General features: G+C 35.7%; 2 protein-coding genes across 2 annotated transcripts; both read right to left on the bottom strand.

The window, feature by feature from the left end:
- Positions 1 to 580: 580 nt before the first annotated feature.
- On the bottom strand, positions 581 to 1,519 carry LOC131914096 (olfactory receptor 7E24-like). The gene has a single exon (XM_059266690.1). The coding sequence runs from the start codon at positions 1,517 to 1,519 to the stop codon at positions 581 to 583; it is 939 nt and encodes a 312-aa protein (XP_059122673.1).
- A 14,007-nt stretch (positions 1,520 to 15,526) lies between these two features.
- Positions 15,527 to 16,519, bottom strand: LOC131914095 (olfactory receptor 7D4-like). The gene has a single exon (XM_059266689.1). The coding sequence runs from the start codon at positions 16,507 to 16,509 to the stop codon at positions 15,571 to 15,573; it is 939 nt and encodes a 312-aa protein (XP_059122672.1). The 5' UTR covers positions 16,510 to 16,519; the 3' UTR covers positions 15,527 to 15,570.
- Positions 16,520 to 19,808: the final 3,289 nt, after the last annotated feature.

Genomic DNA, 19,808 nt, shown 5'->3' with positions numbered 1-19,808 from the left:
AAAGTGGTGAGATCATTCCTCTACTCAGAAGTAAATTTAGTTACAATATAAATTTTGTTAATTTCTTCCCATTTGCTTTTTGTTTCAATTGGTTTTATTCCCAATCTTTACATTGTAAGGTGTTCATAGGAAAAATAGATGACTGTAACAATTTTCAGGATCCCAGTTTGTTCCCATTTACAATTTTCAGCAACCTTTGCTATCATCTACTTATTAAATTTAATGTACCTTCCAAACTGAATTTTGGGGAAATTTAAAAACAACTAAATTCAATTGAGTGTGGTGGCATAAACCTTAATTCTATCATGCAAGAGGCAGAGGCAGATATAGAAATTTCAGGCCAGCCTGGGCTATACAGAGAGACTTTTTTCAAAAAATTAAATCAATAAACAAAAATAACTAAATTCCCCAATTTCCACTCTACTAAAACATCCTTTTGTTGTGGATAAATGAGGTTAGATTAAAGTCACCAACCTTTAGAGACAGTATGGATCCAATGAGAGAGTATTCACAGTTCTAGGTGGGTAGTTTTTCTAATTTCTCTAACCTGTATCTTAAATTGAGTCCGTGGGACCTGTTGTTAAACAACACAAATGTGGAGCCTTTTTAGGGAACTGATAATGTCCTGATTCCTCAGACTGTAGATGAAAGGATTCAGCATGGGTGTGACCACAGTGTACATTAATGAGGCCACCACGTTGCTTCCAGAAGAGTGAGACAAAACTAAACCAAAATACTCTCCAAGTCCTGTTCCATAAAATAAGCACACCACTTCTAGGTGAGACCCAAAGGTGAAAAAGGCTTTATACCGCCCACCTGAAGAGGCAATTCTTAGAATAGAAGAAATTATTTTAAAGTATGAGGCAAGGATCCCCGGTAAGGGAAAAACACCAAGTACAGCACTAATTACATCTTTAAGTATACTACCAGTAAATGTGCTGTTGCAGGCTAAATTTAGAAGCTGAGAAGGGTGACAGAAGGACTTAGCAATTTCCACATCTTTGAAACATTTAAGTTGTAAGGCAACAAAACTGTGAAACAGGGAGTCAAAAAGACTACTTGAAAATGACACTAAAACTAAGATGCCACAGCGACAAGGGTTTATAATTACTGTGTAATACAGGGGGTGGCAGATGGCCACAAACCTGTCATATGCCGTCACAGTCAGAAACAGATTATCCATACATGCAAAAAAGACACAAAGAGACATCTGAGTCAGGCAGCCCACATAGGATATGACTGGACTGTGGATTTGAAGGTCCACAACCATGTTGGGGACTGTGGTGGAAATGAAGCCAATGTCAGCCAAGGACAGAATGGAGAGAAAGAAGTACATGGGAGTATGGAGATGGGAGTCAGAGCTGACAGTCAGGGTGATGAGCAGGTTTCCAAGGACTGATATCAGGTACATGGACAAGAGCAACCCACAGAGAATGGGCTGCAGTTCTGGATCATCAGAGACTCTCAGAAGATAGAATTCTGAAACATGTGTTAGGTTTTTTGTTTTCATTTTCATCATAACCTTTTTGAAAAGGAAAGAAATAATTGTAAAAAAGGTAAAATATAAATTAACTCTGAATTCCAGATAATTTAAACACAAATACTCTCATTTGAGGTGATCCATATTCTTAGCAAAGTATTTTTGGGTCCCACAAAGGCAATCTTTGAAGCCTGTCATTACTGCTTTGTGTGTTATCCACTTCCTTCTGTACAAAAATAATTTATCTACATTCATTTGAACCTGGTTAGGAAAGCATAACCATTAGAGAAAAGCGGTCTATAGCCAAAATGAAATTAAACACACTCTATTTTGACAAGTAGAAATAATGTTATTTCCCTCTAATGAAAAGCATCATTCAAATTCAGGAAATTAGGAAGTACATTACTCAACCTACTTTATTCTACTAAGATGGTATCATCCCCTGTACCATGGAATATATAAAAATATGGTTTAAGAGCTGGAAGTACTATAAGAACAGTAAATTAGTTAACAGAGTCATATCAGTGTATGCTTGTAAACCCAGTTGTCTGGGATATTGAGACAAAAGAAAAAATCTAGACAGACTACTATTTTAGAAAAGGAGGAGAACACGTTGAGAGGGGAGATGAACAGAAGAATGTGTTAGAGAGTGAATATGGTCAAAGTAATGCTACCTTTAAAAACATAATTATTAAATCTAATGTTATGTACACAAATAGACATTAGTATGATTTTCAATTAATGTCTATTTGTCAGAATAACAGAAATATTTTGACACAGCCTGGGCTGTGTAGAAAGGGACTTTCTCAAAATTAAGTTCATTATTTATACCCCTAATGCATTGTAGCATGCCAGTTACTTCCAGAAATCAAGCATCATTCTGACTTACCTTTTAGGTGGATATTTTTAAAATTATATAGTATGTAACTCCTAGCTTTGACTTTGATAATGCTCAATTATTCATAAAAGTGGTTTAATTATTCAAAGATAATTATATAATATCTGTGACAACAAATGTGGTATTGTCATTCACTATTCTTGGTTAAAAAACAAATGTCATATGAAGTACCTTTAGAAATTTAAAGTGTATGGAAGTTAAAAAATAATAAACATTTATTTATATCAAGACAGATAATATATCATTTGCTTTTTCTTGTTGTTGCTGGTTTTACTGAATCTCATCTTATAATTTAGCATTGTCAAATTCTTAATGACAGTAAGACGTGTGACTTATTTTTGAAATCCTTAGAATCAAGGAAAGCCCACAAGCCCAAGTCCAGACTTTCTTATTTCTAAATTAACAAACTGCATGCACACCTTTACTGAAATGTGAATGATAGTCTACTATTTCTAAATTAACATACTGCATGCACATCTTTATTGAGGTGTGGATGACTGTCTACTTCAACCTCATCTGCTTCAAAGAAAACAGAGCTGAGTATTTTGTCAGGTCATAGTATATGAATGGGGGAAAATAAACACAAAGTACATGAACTAATTTAACCCCACAGTAAAGCACATGTGCAAAGGTAAAAGGATAAAAGTGATTTAAGCTTACTTGTGAATACTGTCACTTTTCTCATGTAAAGGACATATAATTAATACTTACCTTATATGATTATTGTATGAATCTGTTTTTAAAATATTTTAGGAAAATGACAAGCAGTACTGTCTTAAAAATCAATATATTTAATTGAATATTTTTACATATCCAAATATCCAAACTACTGATGCCATGATTTAAATTTCAGAAGTCATTTCAAGGCCTTCAAAATGTGTTAGGTTAGGTGCACATATTACTCGGTGTTCAAATATTTATGTAGATACAGTGTGCTACAATTACTAATAGTAACAACAAACAGTATTTGCTGTGGGATGTATGGCAAATGTGTTGCTGATTAATCAATAAAACACTGATTGGCCGTTGGCTAGGCAGGAAGTATAGGCGGGGCAAGGAGGAGAATAAAGCTGGGAAGTAGAAGGCTGAGTCAGAGAGACACTGAGAGCCGCCAAGATGAGAAACAGCTTGTGAAGATGCCAGTAAGCCACGAGCCATGTGGCAAGGTATAGATTTATGGAAATGGATTAATTTAAGCTGTAAGAACAGTTAACAAGAAGCCTGCCATGGCCATACAGTTTGTAAGCAATATAAGTCTCTGTGTTTACTTGGTCGGGTCTGAGGCTGTGGGACTGGCAGGTGATAGAGATTTGTCCTGACTGTGGGCCAGGCAGGAAAACTCAAGCTACACAGTATTTATGAACATATTCTAAATTTCAGAAATTATGCAAGATAGTTTTCCATTCTGATTGAGTATGAATATAAGAATTTGAAATTTTGGTATTCCTTTACCTAAAATGTCTTTTTGACATGCCAATGTAAAGCAGAACCAGAGTTTGTGGAAACATTTTTTAATAAGATGTATGACATCTCACTTCAAATGCCATAATCCCCATAATAAAATAGTTTACATTGATTGGTATTCTCTCCTCTGCCTCCCAAAATTGTCATGCTTGAAGACTTGCCATAATCCTTCCCATATATACCATCTCTCATCATTTAGTCAAGTTTCTCTTTCAGGGTCACGATAAGGCAATGTAGATCCCAACACTGTCATAACTAGTGTCAGATGAAGTCCCACTCTCTGTCTCCAGGAGACATGTAAACAGAGTCAGACTCTTCTGCAGGCTGACTATTGATCATTCCATGGCCTTAGAGGTTCAATGTAGCAGCTCTTAATTACACAAATGGGAACAGATTGTACTTGTCTCAATGGAATTCCTGACTTTAATTGTGGAAGAATAGGACTCTCTGTACTTAGATTAAAATATTAGGTATGAACTTCTATATATGATCCTATGTATATTAAAATTCTATCTGTTTTTGTTTCCATTAATGGCCAGGAACTTGGTACACATCTGTAATGTAATCCAGCAATTTATGATGAAAAGAAATTAATTTATTAATTATTGGCCAGTATGGGCTGTAGTTATTTCCAGCAAATGGGGATTATATATGGGGACAATGTACCCCAAACCACTTATGATTATAAACAAATAAACACACTTCAATTATATCAAATTCATTCACATCTTTGTGAAAATATAAGTGTAGTTCATTTGAAAGTAGAAAGATACACTGACAAAGTCATTCGTATCAGTATTACAATCTTAAAATTACCATTGACTATGAATAAAATTCAAGTTATAAATTTAATATGTTAAAAGGCAAGATTTATTGGCTGTGGTGATATTTTATTTGTGCTGAAATGTGGTGATATTTTATTTGTATGTTAATAAATAAAGTTTTCCTGGAGATCAGAGGAAATAGCAAGCCATTTTAAGTAAACACAAAAGTCAGTCAGTGGTAGCACACATCCTTAATTGGATCACTTGGCAGGCAGGGTTTCTGTGTGTTCAACGCCATACTAGGGAACAGAGCCAAGTGTGGTGACACACGCCTTTAATCTTAGTACCAACCGTAGAGACCTGGAGGTCTGTACAGACAGGCAGTGACAAGGAAGTGAGGTAGCTGGGCTAAGAGCCAATGAGAGGACAGAATAGCAAGGAAATAAAAGCCTGGGTAGACAGAAAGTTGTGGCATTTTGGAAGCTGCAGAGCTGGTGAGGAAAGGTTGGTTGGTGGCTCTAACTATTTCCCTGATCTCTAAGGCTTTCACTCCTATATTTGGCTCTGTGCTTTTTATTTAGTAAGACTGCTTAGAAATTTGGGTACAATTGGCCTACAATTAGGCCCCATCCCCTTTTATCCCAACTATACTGGAATAGTTGCCTCATGTTTTATGGTGTCGACGTGCTAGTAGAGAGTCTACTCAGGGCACTTTTGATGATCATTTTCTCAAGTTGTAGGTGAAGACATTCAGGCTGTCATTTATAAACTCACCATCTTCATAGTTGAAATTAGGCCAATTATTGTTGAACTGGACCGTACCACTTCATGATTTCATAATGATAATGAAGCAAATTTCCTACTGAGCCTTCATATAATGGACACATAACTACTGAATCAGGTTTGATTTCTGCTATGTTATAAACTAATGAAATCAGGCTGTGTGAGCCACAATGTCTGGTTCCCAGTTTGATTCTACCACCTCAGTACATCAAAGTAATATTATTTCAGATGGGAATTTTCTGATGCAACTGCTATAGGACAAGGAGACACAGCTATAGAGTCCAACATACTACAGTCAGCAAATTGAAGTCCTAGAACTAAATTATATTTTTGATTAGTATATGACTCTGAAGATAAGTATAAGTTTGTAATAATTAGCAGAAATTTTCCAGTTTGTTATAAACTTGAAGACTTTAAATAATAAAAAAAGGAATTATCAGTGTGAACAAGTGTTGCTGGCTTCCTTATTAACTCAAGAGTATGATCATGGGTACAGTTATTTATTTCATTTCATTTTCTTGAGAATCCATTTTCTTTAACATTCCTTTGTTTTGGTAATATAGACTAAGATAGTCATGTAGACCTAACTGATCTGAAAGTAACCAGGGAACCAAGAATATTATTGAATTGTGTTCATGTCTCTACATTATAAGTGCTGAAATAGAAGCTGTGCATTGCCACATCTACCTTGCATTTATTGCCCCTTTATTTATTTGTTAAAATTTTTTTAAATAAATTTTTTATTAAGAGATTTTCTATTCATTTTACATACCAACCACAGATTCCCCTGTCCTCCCTCTTCCCACCACCCAGCATTCCCCTCCAAACCGCCCCCCATTCCCACCTGCTCCAAGGCAAGGTCTCCCATGGGGAGTCAGCAGAGCCTGGTACATTCAGCTGAGACAGGTCCAAGCCTCTCCTTCCTGCACCAAGGCTGCACAAAGTGTCTCACCATAGGCACTAGGCTCTAAAAAGCTGGCTCATGCACTAGGGACTGGTCCCAATCCCACTGCCTGGAGGCACCATACACAGTTCAAGCTAAACAACTGTCTTGCTTATCCAGAGGGCCTAGTCCAGTACCATGGAGTCTCCTCAGCTATTGGTTCACAGTTCACGTGTTTCCACTAGTTTGGTTAGTTGTCTCTGTACTTTTTCCAGTCATGTTCTCAATATCCCTTGCTATCATAGAATCCCTCCTCTTTCATCGATTAGACTCCTGGGAGCTCCGCCTGGAACCTGGCTGAGGATCTCTGCATCTGCTTCCATCAGACACTGGATGAGGGTTCTTTGATGACAGTTAAGGTATTCAGCCATCCCATCACCAGAGTGTGCCAGCTCAGGAATCCTCTTGACTATTGCCAGTAGTCTGTGGTGGAGTTATCTTTGTGGATTTCTGGAAACCTCCCTTGTACTCTGCTTCTCCCTATTCCCGTGGAGTCTTCATTGATCATGGTATCTGTTTCCTTGCTAACCCACTCTGTTCAAATTCCAGCTTGAATGTCCCACTCCCTAAGCTTTCATTCCCCTATCACTTGCCCCTCACCCCCAGTTTGCTCATGTAGATCTCATCCATTTCTCCATCACTGGGCAATCCATGTGTCCATCCTAAGGTTCTCCTTACTAACTAGCTTCCCTGGAGCTGTGGGTTGCAGTCTGTTTATCCTTTGATTTATATCTAATATCTACTTATGAGTGAGTTACATACCACGTTTGTCTTTCTGAGTCTGGGTTACCTCACTCAGGATGATATTTTCTAGTTCCATCCATTTGCCTGCAAACCTCATGATGTCACTGTTTTTTCTCTGCTGAGTAGTACTTCATTGTGTATATGTACCACATTTTCTTTAGCCATTCTTCAGTTGAGGGGTATCTAGGTTGTTTCCAGGTTCTGGCTATTACAAACAATGCTGCTATGAACATAGCTGAGCAGGTGCCCTTGTGGTATGATTGAGCATTTCTTGGGTATACGCCCAAGAGTGGTATAGCTGGGTCTTGAGGAAGATTAATTCTCTGTTTTCAGAGAAACCACCATACTGATTTCCAAAATGGCTGTACAAGTTTGCATTCCCACCAACAGTGTAGGGGTGTTTCCCTTGCTCCACATCCTCTCCGACATATGCTGTCTTCAATGTTTTTGATCTTAGCCATTCTGACAGATGTAAGATTGCTTATTTTATGGAAAGCCTCTTGAATTTTACCTTGTGTTTCTGTATAACAAACACCCAGAAAGATTTTGTTGGTCAGGATTGTACTGTATTCATTCCCATACTGAACCAGTTTGTCTATATCTTAAATAATAAGGACATTGAAGGTTCCTGAGCAGACTGTGGAATAGAAATCTAGTTTCATGGCCAATGCCCTTGAGGTTGGATGCTTGTTAGAAAATGCTGTGGAGGTTACATCCTGCTCTCATAATAACATCAGTATTTTAATTTAATTATTTTAATTAATCTACATTAATTAAATTAATCTACACACCTATGAACACCTAATTATTGACAAAGAAGCCAAAACTGTAAATTGGTAAATACTGCCTCTAAGTAATTTAACCTGCAGTTTTATGGTTATAATTTCTGCCTTCAGTTTTGAATAGAGCTTTATTACGAAGCATGAAGTACTAGGGGAAGTGACGTTTTTTAATATAAGTCAGATGAGCCTGGTACACTCAGCAGAGGCAGGCCCAAGGCCCTTCCCCTGCCTACAGGCTGTGAAAGGTATCCCACCAAAGGTAGTGGGCTCCAAAAGGCCAGCTCATCCACTAGGGATGGACCCTGATCCTACTGCTAGGGGGGCCCTTCTGCAGATCAAGCTACATAACTGTCTCACTTATGCAGAAGGCCTAGTCCAGTCCCATGGAGGCTCCACAGGTGTTGGTCTAAATTTCATGTGTTCCCCTGGTTTGGTTTGGTTGTCTCAGTAGGTTTTCCCACCATGATCTTGATGCCCCTTGCTCATATAATCCCTCTTCTCTCTCTTCGACTGTATTCCCGGAGCTCAGCCTGATGATTGGCTGTGGATCTCTGCATCTGCTTTCCTCAGTTACCAGAGAAAGGTTCTATGATGACAGCTAGGGTATTCATCAATCTGTTACTGGAGTAAGCCAGTTCAGGTACCCTCTCCACTATTGCTAGTAGTCTAAGCTAGGAACAGTGATGGAGTGGGAGAGCAATGAAAGAGATATAGCAATAGATGGAGACATCATGGGGATAGGGAGAAACTGGGTGCTAGGAAAGTTCCCAGGAATCCACAAGTATAACCCTACTGGAAATTTTAATGGTGGCGTTTTCTAAGTTGAGATTTTCTTTTTCCGGAACCATCTAGCTTGTGTAAAGTTGACAAAAATCTAAGCAACACAATTGAATCCTTGTTAACTTGTTCACTCAAATGCATCAGTATTAAGCTTTAACTTTTCATTTTTTATTTATCCTCAAGATTTAATGGTTATAGCATAATACAAAGCATACTGTAATTAAAAAATTCCCACAGTCTTTAAAAATTCAAACATTTTAAAATTTCAAAGTATATTTAAAATTTCTAATATCTCTATTACTGTCTTTTGTCAAGAATCATAATCAAAAGCGTATTGGACTTTTATAATGCATGTACAAGTGCATAATGTTTGAAATGAATGCTGGAAGTAGTTATCTATAGATATTAATGTATATGCGCATCTTGACTCAAAATAATGAAAAAATTATAAACAAAAAATAAAAATAATAAAAGTAAATAAAATTTCAAAGTCTCTCAGTTGTAGGCTCCTGTAAAATGAAAAAATAGGCTATTTTTTTCTTCAACAGGTATGAGCCAGGAGACACATAATAAAATCAAAGCAAAACAAAACTCCAAAAATGTAAGTATCACAGTGTCCACCCAGTGGAATTCAGTCATGAACTTATGGCCTCAAAGGACATACACAACTCCACTTTTCTTACACTTTCGCCTTTAGCACACACACAGCTTCTCTTTAGGATCAAGGCAGCTCTATTTCATATCTGCTGCTGTCCTTAGTGGGCATCTCAAGAACCCTGACATCATCACTATTCTGGGACCTAGAATGTAACTAATGCTGCATATTCCGAACAGCTTCACTTGTGCTCCTTTATTAGTTTTCTTCCTATTGGCATTATAAATACAATGACTAAAAGGAAAATTGTGGAGAAAGGGGTTTATTTCACCTTACAAATTACAACCCATCATAAATGGAATTAGATACAGGAATCTGGAAGCAAGAATTGAAACAAATGACATGAAGGAATCACCATTACTGGCTTACTGTCTAGGAATTGGTCTCCTCCATCCCTTTACCAATACTACCTTGTCACAAGAACCACTGCTTTTGGTGACCTGCCCCCTCCATGCTTTTGGGAGCCTATCCCTCATATTGGGTTGCCTTACCAAGTCTTAAAATGAGGGAGAAGCTTAGTCCTACCTCAACTTGATATACCATGCTTTGTTGACACCCATGTGAAGCCTGACCCTTTCTGAAGAAAGACAGATGAGGAGTAAATTAGAGGGTGCAGAGGTGAGGTGGGTGGAGGCAGTGAAGGAGAAAGGGGAGGAGAAACTGTGGAAAAGATGTAAAACAAATGAATAAATTCAAGTAATAAAAAATAAAACATTGGACTGAATGTTGAATACTGGAAATACTGAATTAATAGTGGATACTTGGAGTATATTAAATTGAAATTATAACTATAATATAGAACTCATAAGGGCTATGAATAAATCAAATATCTCACAAAGTATTTTGACTTTAAAATAAGTAATAAAAACTTGGCATAAAAATACTGTCACATATTTAATACATGTTCAATGTATGCTTTAGAAAATGAATAATTGGATGAAGGAAGTATGGGACTCACTTAAATATACAGAGATTGTAAGAGAGAGAGAGAGGGAGAGAGAGAGAGAGAGAGAGAGAGAGAGAGAGAGAGAGAGAGAGAGAGAGAGAGCGCAGGAATTGAGTGATGTCAGAATTGAAGATTCTCAAGTTCAGGATTTCACTGTTATGAACTAAAGAAATATAGTATGTATTGCATGTATCACTCCTTTTTTAGCTCATTTCTGAGCCTCATCAGAATGAAAAAACCTCCCTCTGTTCATGTTCACTGTTGCTATTGTTCATTCTAATTGTCCTTATGAAGCCTAGTTGGGTTTTTGTAAGGGCTTATGCCAGAGAATTAAAGATGAAGGATGGGATGTGTGAATAGGAGTGGCATGTTTTAAAGTTTCTTTTGTCTAAAGATTTGAATTCTCAGATGTCCTCATTAAATAAATTGTGGAGTTTAATTCCATACTCTACAGAATTCATCTCCCTTGGGGCATGAAGAACATAAAAGAGTGGGAATATTTGTATTTATTTTGTGATATGTACACAGTGATAGGAGAAGAGGAAGTACTTCTTCTAGGGAAATACTCTTTTACTTTATTTTGAAATTTTATTATGAAATTTAAAGAGGAGTTAGTTTCTACGAGCAAAAAATAAATATTAAGAGTCATCATATTTAGAATAATTCCAATGAGTACTCTTTGAAGATATTGGAAATCATTACAGAAATGTAGTGCTATAAAGAGAAAGAAATTCTACTTCATATTTCCTGAGACATTTTTAAGAAGAAAAGGAATGGAAGGATACCTTGACAGTTATATAATTTAAAAATAAATATATAAGTACAGCCTAAGCATATGAGTACAACCTGCTCAGTCTATATAATTTTACTTGAATAGATACAATTCCAGGTCAGGACTGACCAACTGGCATTGGATAACTAATCTGGGTCCTCTTTCCTAGTGAAAATTATTACTCTCATGCTTGACATTCCTTATTTGATGATTATTCTTTGTCTAGGGTTGAGGCTCCATGAGATTTCTCCCTTTTATGTCAGCATATATATTGGTGTCATCTTTGTTCATGTCTTGTTTAGGCAGCCATGCTGATGAGACTTTATAGGTGCAGCTTCTCTGACATTTCTAGGAGATGAACTCTCACAGAAAATTTCTGGCTTTTACAGTGTTTTCCCTTCCACAGTGTTCCCCGAGCCTTAGGTGCTAGAATTGTGTTATAAATATATCAGTTGGAACTGGGCGCCAAAAAGTCTTCTGTCATTTTCTGTAACGATAATCATTCCTTGTAAGTAGTCGCTTTTTTGAAGAGGGTGAGACCTACACTCATCTGTGGGTATAAGGAGAAATATTTAGAATGCAGTTAGGAACTGTGCTGGCTTAGTAAAGTGGCTTTTGGCTTTTCTTCAATATTTATAACCTCACTAGCCCTTGGTGCTTGACCAAGTTTCTAGTACTAGGCATGGTTTTCTTCTTCAAAAGAATGCTTTAAGTGTAATAACTGGGATTCTAGGTAGAAGGAAAAGAACAATGAACAGAAATGGTATAATATATTAAAAACTGTCCAAGTATGGTGGAGCATACATTTAGAAGGCAGGTGAATAACTTTGAGTTCAAGGCTAGCTTTGTCTACATAGTTAGACCTTGTGTCAAAAACAAAACAAAACAAAACAAATAAACAAACAAAACCCCGATTAAACAGGGCCTTAAATGGAAGGAAAGACTTACATTCAAAACATGGACTTTTATTAATTAGATTTGGGGTACTGGAGGGAAGTGTCACATTATGTAATTTTTGTTTAAAATAGTGTATGTGACAAAAAGCGTGGACAAATCAAGTAACTGTTAATACCATACATTAGGAGCTGTTCTTGGGCCGTAGCAAAGCTAGTATTTAAATTTTTTTCATGCAGTATATTTTTAGCATATTATTTCCCCTCCCTCACCTCCTTCAAGACACACACACACACACACACACACACACACACACACACCTTCATGTTCTTCCCCTACATTTTCTAAACTTTCTGTTTCAGAAAGTCATGATATGATATCTTTAGGCTTTAGAATCATTTTAGGAGCAATCACTGCCTTAAAGGTGCAGCCTCATGTTTAAGCAAGTACATGTTTCCTTTCTTTTCATTCCTGGTCTACTGTAGGAGTAGAAATGAAAGTAATAACTCTTTGTTAATTATATTTTCTTTATGTGACTTTTTTGCTACATGCCTTTGGAAAAAGGAGAATAAAGTTGTGTGCTATATGACTTATGCCTTTTTCCTTTGCATGGCTCAATTAGCAACATAAGGATGTAGTTTGTAGGCAAAGGAAGTTTGTTATAACCTATGCCCAATTCACAAGATAGCCTGAGATAGAACACATAAATTCTGTCAGGAGCAATTTACTCTCTTTAATTTTATCTGTACTCTTATGTTTGTGTTGAGTCTGGTTCCTTTGGTGCAGATATATATCTATGGTGTCTTCTGAGATGTTTGCTTCAACCATCTCACTGAAAAGTAGGATTAGCCATGGATCCCATTCATATCACTTCTACTATACCCATTTTCTTATACTTACCTGCCACATAAAATTGCGTACAACCATCTATTCTGTCTCCTGTCCCCAAAACTCCCACAGCTAATTTCTGAATTTGATGGTTCTCAGATAGAAGTGACTTTGGTCACTTTTTGTTTTTATACTCTCATTCCACTGAAAGGAACACTCAGTGGTTTTTGTTTTAATACACCAAGAGTCAATTTTATCAGTATATAAATGATACTGTGAGTTAATAGAAACAAAAAATGTAAGTGTAGTTGTTTCCCAAAGCCACAATCTCAGACTCAACTTTCTTAAGATGCCTCACAAGCACTGTACTATAACAGTATGCTGTGAGGTGGAAAGGATTTCTCCAGTGCAGAAATGATATTCAGATTCCAGGCCATCTCTATAAGCTGCATTTCTTAGTTGGATGAAACTTGGACATTTTTCTTTGTTTTGCCTCTAACTTTACTTCTTCCTATGTTCCTACAACATAATGAACTCACTGAGAGGTATCTTTTCTTATGGAGGTAAGGCCACAAATAAGGAACCAGAAAATTAAGCAAGTGTCCATCAGTTAATTATCACAGGTTTATTCCAGGAATACAAACCTGCCACCATCAGAATCTTGTGACCAAACACCACAGATCTGCAACCTAACACCCAATGATAAAATCTCTGACAACATCTTAACTTTCATCAACCAGGACTGTTTTTATTTGCATGACTCTAGCTTATATGACTAGCACTTACATGGCAGAAACTTGACACCTGAAAATTGCATGCACAAGGGCTCATGCTTACCTCCCAGAACTGTAAACTTGACAATCTGGATTGCTCTTCTTCACATGGTGTTGTTACATGCCAGGACACTGTGTAAAAGAAACTCACCCTATTCATAAAAATGGAGACCCACAGAGCCCATTGCCATATGCTGCCAGAAAACACTTGAATTATTGCTCAGCTCACTTCTCTCTTTTAGTGTACTCAATAATGTCTCTTTGCTCTTGTAATCTACAGTGTGAATTCTCTACAATACCTTCCCTATTATACTAGTAACCTACTTCCAATCTACCACATTTCTCACTTTCATTTCTGCTCTTAAAAGTCCTTGATGGTGTTGTTTAACCACTACCTTTCGGGAAAGTGAAAAAAAGGGCTTCCTTTGAGATCACAACTGGGCCACAAAGTAGAAGAGAGAGATCTTCAATGGCTTTCCCCATCCCTTATCTTAAAGGAAAGCTTCTCTCTAATTGCTTTTATTCTAATTCCAGAAAAGTTGGAAATTGTAGAGTCTGTCTAAGAGGTAGAAACCCAAAGTTTCTTGTATCAATATACTTTTAGTGATTTTGAAAATAACAAGTTTGACAAGAAATTGAAAAAGAGCTGAACCTTTACACATTAGAAAGTATGCAGTGTCAGGTACAATAAAATCATAGGTGTTACTCAAACGTTTATATATATAAAATTGCTGCATGAGCCAAATCTCTTATTCTTATACATTTTGCCAAAGAATTTGACACACTCAGGGTATGATAAGGAAAGATTTTTGTCAAGTTCACTATTAGGAAATTTTCTCATTGTGTAAACAAACATAAGAGAGTATGATATTTATAAAAACATGACTATCACTTTTGCTAGCCAATCCTATGCTGTGATTGAACCATCATCTATTTATTCTGTTCATAGTTAATGGAGTTAATATTGAAACAAATGAATTTATGCTTTACAGTAGATAAGTGGTTGAGATGAGTGAAATGCTCATTAGTAGGTGAGAGGGTAGAATGGATGTGTAAACTGAAATATTCACTCATAAACATAAACAATTAATGAACAACAGCCGTAATGCAGGAAGAAGGAAAGAGGAAAAAAGGAGAAAAGACCTGAGGGCAGAGCCATAGAAAACAGGAAACGAGTGAAGATAAAAGGAAAAAATCAAGGTTTGAAAAGAATGAAGCAACTTCTCTGAGTGTCTCCAGTTATTGCGTAACTAAATATAAGGTGGGGCAAAATCCTTTCAAAGTTTCCATCTTTCATGTTCAAAATTCAGTTGTTTTTACAAAAATTAGGATAGTGAATGTATGATATATGGACATGCACTCATTGTCAAGTTCCAGCTGTCCATACTAATTTAGTACTTTACTTTCAGAAATTACATTAAAAAGAGAAAACAACTCAAAGAAACGTTGCCAGATTAGTAGATTCAAATGTGTAAAGCAGAAAGCACATTCCTTATAGTGATAGCTATATGGGTTCGGTGACTTCCCTTACATTGTTTCCTAAGAAGATACAAATACAAACTATGATGAGAAATATTACTATTTAAGCAATTTATTTAAATTTTTAAATTCATTTTTATGAGCATATGCATGCCACAGTGTGCATGTTGAGGTCAGAGGACAACATTGTGGTGTTGATTATCTGCTTCTACCTTTACACAAATAACATTTTTGAACTTAGATTCCCAGATTTGAGCTTCAAGCTCTTTACCTGCTGAGCTATCTCACCTCCCCACAAGCAATACCCATTGAGAAAATCAGATCAGCTCCTGATACAAGTTCTATAGATTTTATAACTTCAAACATTAGAACTATCTATAAGAAAATTTGTCAAACTTTTACATTTATGTATAATATAGGGAGAAAAATTTAAGAAATAATTAATTGGTCTTAGAAAGAAAGTAATTAAAACATGTACAAAAGAAAAACAATAGAGAATAGTAGGAATTTAAAAGATCCAAGGAAGAAAAATTTCTCCATATTCAAATTTACAATAATTACCTTTGCTTTCATGTCAGTGATGTATCAAGGACAAAAATGGACTCTTCTGAGGAGTCTTCCTAAGGCCCCCTTTACATCCTTGTTTCTCAAGCTGTAGATGAAGGGATTCAGCATAGGGGTGACAACAGTGTACATTATTGAGGTGATTGTGTTTCTCTTGGATGAATGGGCTACAGCAGAACTAAGGTGAACCACAAATCCTGTGCCATAGAACAAGGAGACTACACAGAGGTGAGATCCACAGGTGGAAAAGGCTTTGTACTTGTTCCCAATGGAGGACATTTTCAATAAAGCAGAGACAATATGAAAATAAGAGAAAGCTATCCCAATGACAGGAAAAACACCCAGCAGGGCAGTAACCAAATACAGAAAAATGTTATTTATGTGGGTATCTGAGTGGGCCACCCTGAGAAGCTCAGTGAGTTCACAAAAGAAATGTGGGATTTCAGTGCTAATAGAGAATTTCAGTTGCTTCATTAGTAGCATATGAATCAGGGAAACCCAAAACATTGTGATCCAAGACAAAAGAACCAGGAGGCCACAGATTCGAGGGTTCATGATGACTGTGTAGTTAAGTGGGTGGCAGATGGCCACAAAGCGATCATAGGCCATAATGGTCAGGAGAAAATTATCCATTCCAAGAAAGTTATTAAAAAAATACACTTGAGTAAGGCACTCTGTGTAGGAGATTTCCATAGTGTGCATGTAAATGTTCACTAGCATTTTGGGGATGGTAGTGGAGGTTAAACACATGTCAACAAAGGACAGGTTGCAGAGGAAAAAATACATGGGGGTGTGAAGGTGGGAGTCACAGCTGGTGACCAACATAATGAGAAGGTTTCCAAACATGGTAACCAGGAACATGGACATGAACAGTCCAAAGAGAACAAACTGCATTTCAGGATCTTCTGAAAGGCCAGTAAGGAAGAAATGTTGCGTGGCTGTAAAGTTCTCAGCTTCCATGCAGCTTGTCTGTCTTCTGAAAAAAGGAGGAAATAAAATAATGTTCAGTAGATGTCCAGCTGCAAATTCTACCAACTTTGTCCCTAGGATGGAATCATTATTCTCTGTGTGGATTTACATAGAGTAATATGACTTTCTGAGTCAAGGATCAACCAGTTCTCCTAAAAAGCTTAATTCTTCAGTCATCTGTTAAACTAACAGAAATCTCCCTTTTATTATCAATTTATTAGCTTTAATTCTTTTTTATATATCTGAGGACAAGAGGTTTTTTTGTTTGCTTGCTTGCTTGGTTTTAAATAACTCATCCAAAGTAATGGAAGCTATTCATATATTTTCTTTTATATTTTCTTTATGCCTTTATTTTATATTGCTATCATGGGGACATATACTTTTTATTTTGAAATGTGTGTTGCTACTTGATGCATCATAACTATATTATAGTTGTTTCTCTTGAGTCTTTGCTTTCATTTTCCTTTTACATGTGTTGAATTCTTCCTTTTATATATAAAATCAATATATTTAATGAAGTGTGACATAAAAATGAAATGGGAAACAGTGAAAGGAATGAGGAAAACAAAAGACAGTATTAGTCACAAAGAGGATTAAAATCCATGATATACACACAGATGTTACAGAGAAATCCCATCTTTCCTACAGTTTATATGAAATAGTAAAATTAGCATGCAACTATTGGTAACATTTCTAGTACTCTCTAAAAATGACTGTAAAAAAAGAGAATTATCAGTAAAGAATGCTGCCATAATTTTTCTGAAAGCTGATTAGAAATTTCTGCTTTGTGATATATATCTTTCCATGTACAATGTAGAGCTTAGATTTGGGTCCCTTGAGTATTATTTTTTATGACTTGACATATAAAAACACTGGCAAAATGATTTTATGACCTTGAGCAAATTGTTTATATATTCTGTACTACAATTATCTGTCTTGTACAGCAGAAATATTAAGTATGCATACATACTAGGATTGAAGAGCAAAATAATAGGATATGAAATCATTTCCACTATAATTCCTGTGATATGCAATGCCTACTGTGCAAGCTAATCACTGAAGCATATTGCTCTTGAATTGAGGTAGGCCATGAGTGGAGTTATAATAATAAAAAGTCCTGTCTTTCAGTTACCATTTTGATTAAAATATAGCATTTCCAGTTAATGACTATGCCTATGATTCCTTTTTACTCACAGAGAGAGTTTTTGGAAGAATTCTTCCAAAAATATTAAAAAAAAACCCAAACGTGGAGTAAATAAATAAGAGAAATAAACAAATGCATGCCATTAAAATCAAACAGAACATGTATACATTACAGTATGATGTTTATGTTTTAAGTGAGAGTATATTATAAGAAAGTAAACAGAATAAATGTATGAGTAAATAATTGAAATTAAAAGGAAAAGATTTTAATCATCCAAAGAGAAGTCAGAGAATTCTCCATGAAAGTGAAGATCATTATTATGAATGCTTACTGAGTTGCTACTAATACACAAAAGAACAAATCTATGGAGAAAATCTGTGCATAATTACGAGTTCAGTCTGAAAGAGAAATATGTTAGTTCTGAGAAAAATGGAGCACCACTAATCAGTAAGAAAAAATAAATACTTTAATGGAAAAATACAATATATCGTTTCCGTATATAACAATTGTCTTGTTTAAGATAAGAATTGAGAGGATAGCGTAAAGGAAAATAATAGATGAAAGGCAGGAAGGCACAGGTTCTGTAAATCAGGAGAGTTTCCTATAAGCTTTCTTTTCTGTCCCTCTTACATTTGTAGATTCATATTCATTTGATGATATAAGAGCACCAACTAACTTCCAATGTGTGTTTGTTCAGCATCCATAATAGGCAATGTTGTGACAATTTTGTCTCATCACTTATGATTTCAGGGAATTCAAATGGTGACTGTTATATGTGCTGAACAAACACATATCAGGAGACTAAAAAATGTCAGTCTCAAAACGTGTATACAAAGGATGTGTTCCAGATTGCCATCCTGAAAACAAACACAGAAATAAGTAGTCTTTATAGTTAAATGAAATATGTGATAGCTAGTTTCAAAAGACAGCATGTGATGAGCCACCGCTAGCATCTTTGGGAATATGAACTGGTTCAAGATAAATATGTTAGTTGTCATAATTCCTCAGAAAACTAAGTCAGTGGTGTGGAATCATAATTCATATCACAGCATATAAAATTAATTGGATAAATTTAAATAAAGAAATGAAAGACTGTTTCTTATCCTAACAGGTGATGACTATGTTCTAATCATATACAACTACATGAAAACTCTAAAGCATTTGTGTTAAATGTATAACCTTGTCAATGCAACATCTCTCAACTTCATTTGATATTTTCCTGAACCTTTAAAATGACTGGTAATACGAGAAGATAATTGAGCAGACTAATATTATTAAGAATCATATCAATGGTAGATATATTATAGATATTAAAGTGGTGTCATCATTACAACATTAATGAGAATTATTAGTCACTAAGTGTAGTTATACAAATATGAGATAATAGCCTGAAAGTGTCTGAAAAATATATACTCTACTTCATAAGATATAATTTTTATAATGTAATTCTAAAAGAGCTTACATTTTATTGAAGATCAGGAGAGGAGAGGTGGAGATTTCCCAGAAAATAGTTCTTATTGGAAATTTTCTCTAGATTTAAAAAAAAAAATGAGAGAATTCAACAGTGACAGTCAGATAGACAGTGTTTATGGAAACTATAGTTCTTGTAACATAAAAGGCTGCACCTTCCTAGTGTTAAGCTATACAGGATTTTGCTATTCTCATTTTTGTAAAGGTGAAGCTGAGTACCTACATCATCTCCTTCTCTTACTCTAACTGCACTCATTGAGAAATGTCAACTTTTGTACTGTTGTCAATAATACATTCTCTTCTCCATGATCTATACCAGGAAATTTAAACTTATATGTTTCACAAAGATTGAGATTAGGTAATTACAAGTAAGTGTCATTATCACTGTCTAAGTTTGAATTGTCAAAGCTCTTAATTAAAATAAATGTTTTATTTTCTTTCATTATCTAAACAGTCCCAGTACCTTAGGGTATAAAGTAGGTAACAGAGTAGAAATCTTCAGTCAAGTATATGTTTGCACTGAAGGAGGCAAGGGTAGATATTTTAATTTCCTCCAAGGACAGACTCTATTAATTGCTTGAAATGTTAGAAGTTGTTCTCTAGAGAAAGTATAGCATGTGTATTATTAAGCTCCAATTCTACCAAACATCTCTTTGATATCTTAACAAACTTTGGG

This window comes from Peromyscus eremicus, chromosome 7, assembly GCF_949786415.1.
Source record: "Peromyscus eremicus chromosome 7, PerEre_H2_v1, whole genome shotgun sequence".
Classification (NCBI taxonomy): domain Eukaryota; kingdom Metazoa; phylum Chordata; class Mammalia; order Rodentia; family Cricetidae; genus Peromyscus; species Peromyscus eremicus.
This window is presented reverse-complemented; position numbering and strand designations above follow the sequence as displayed.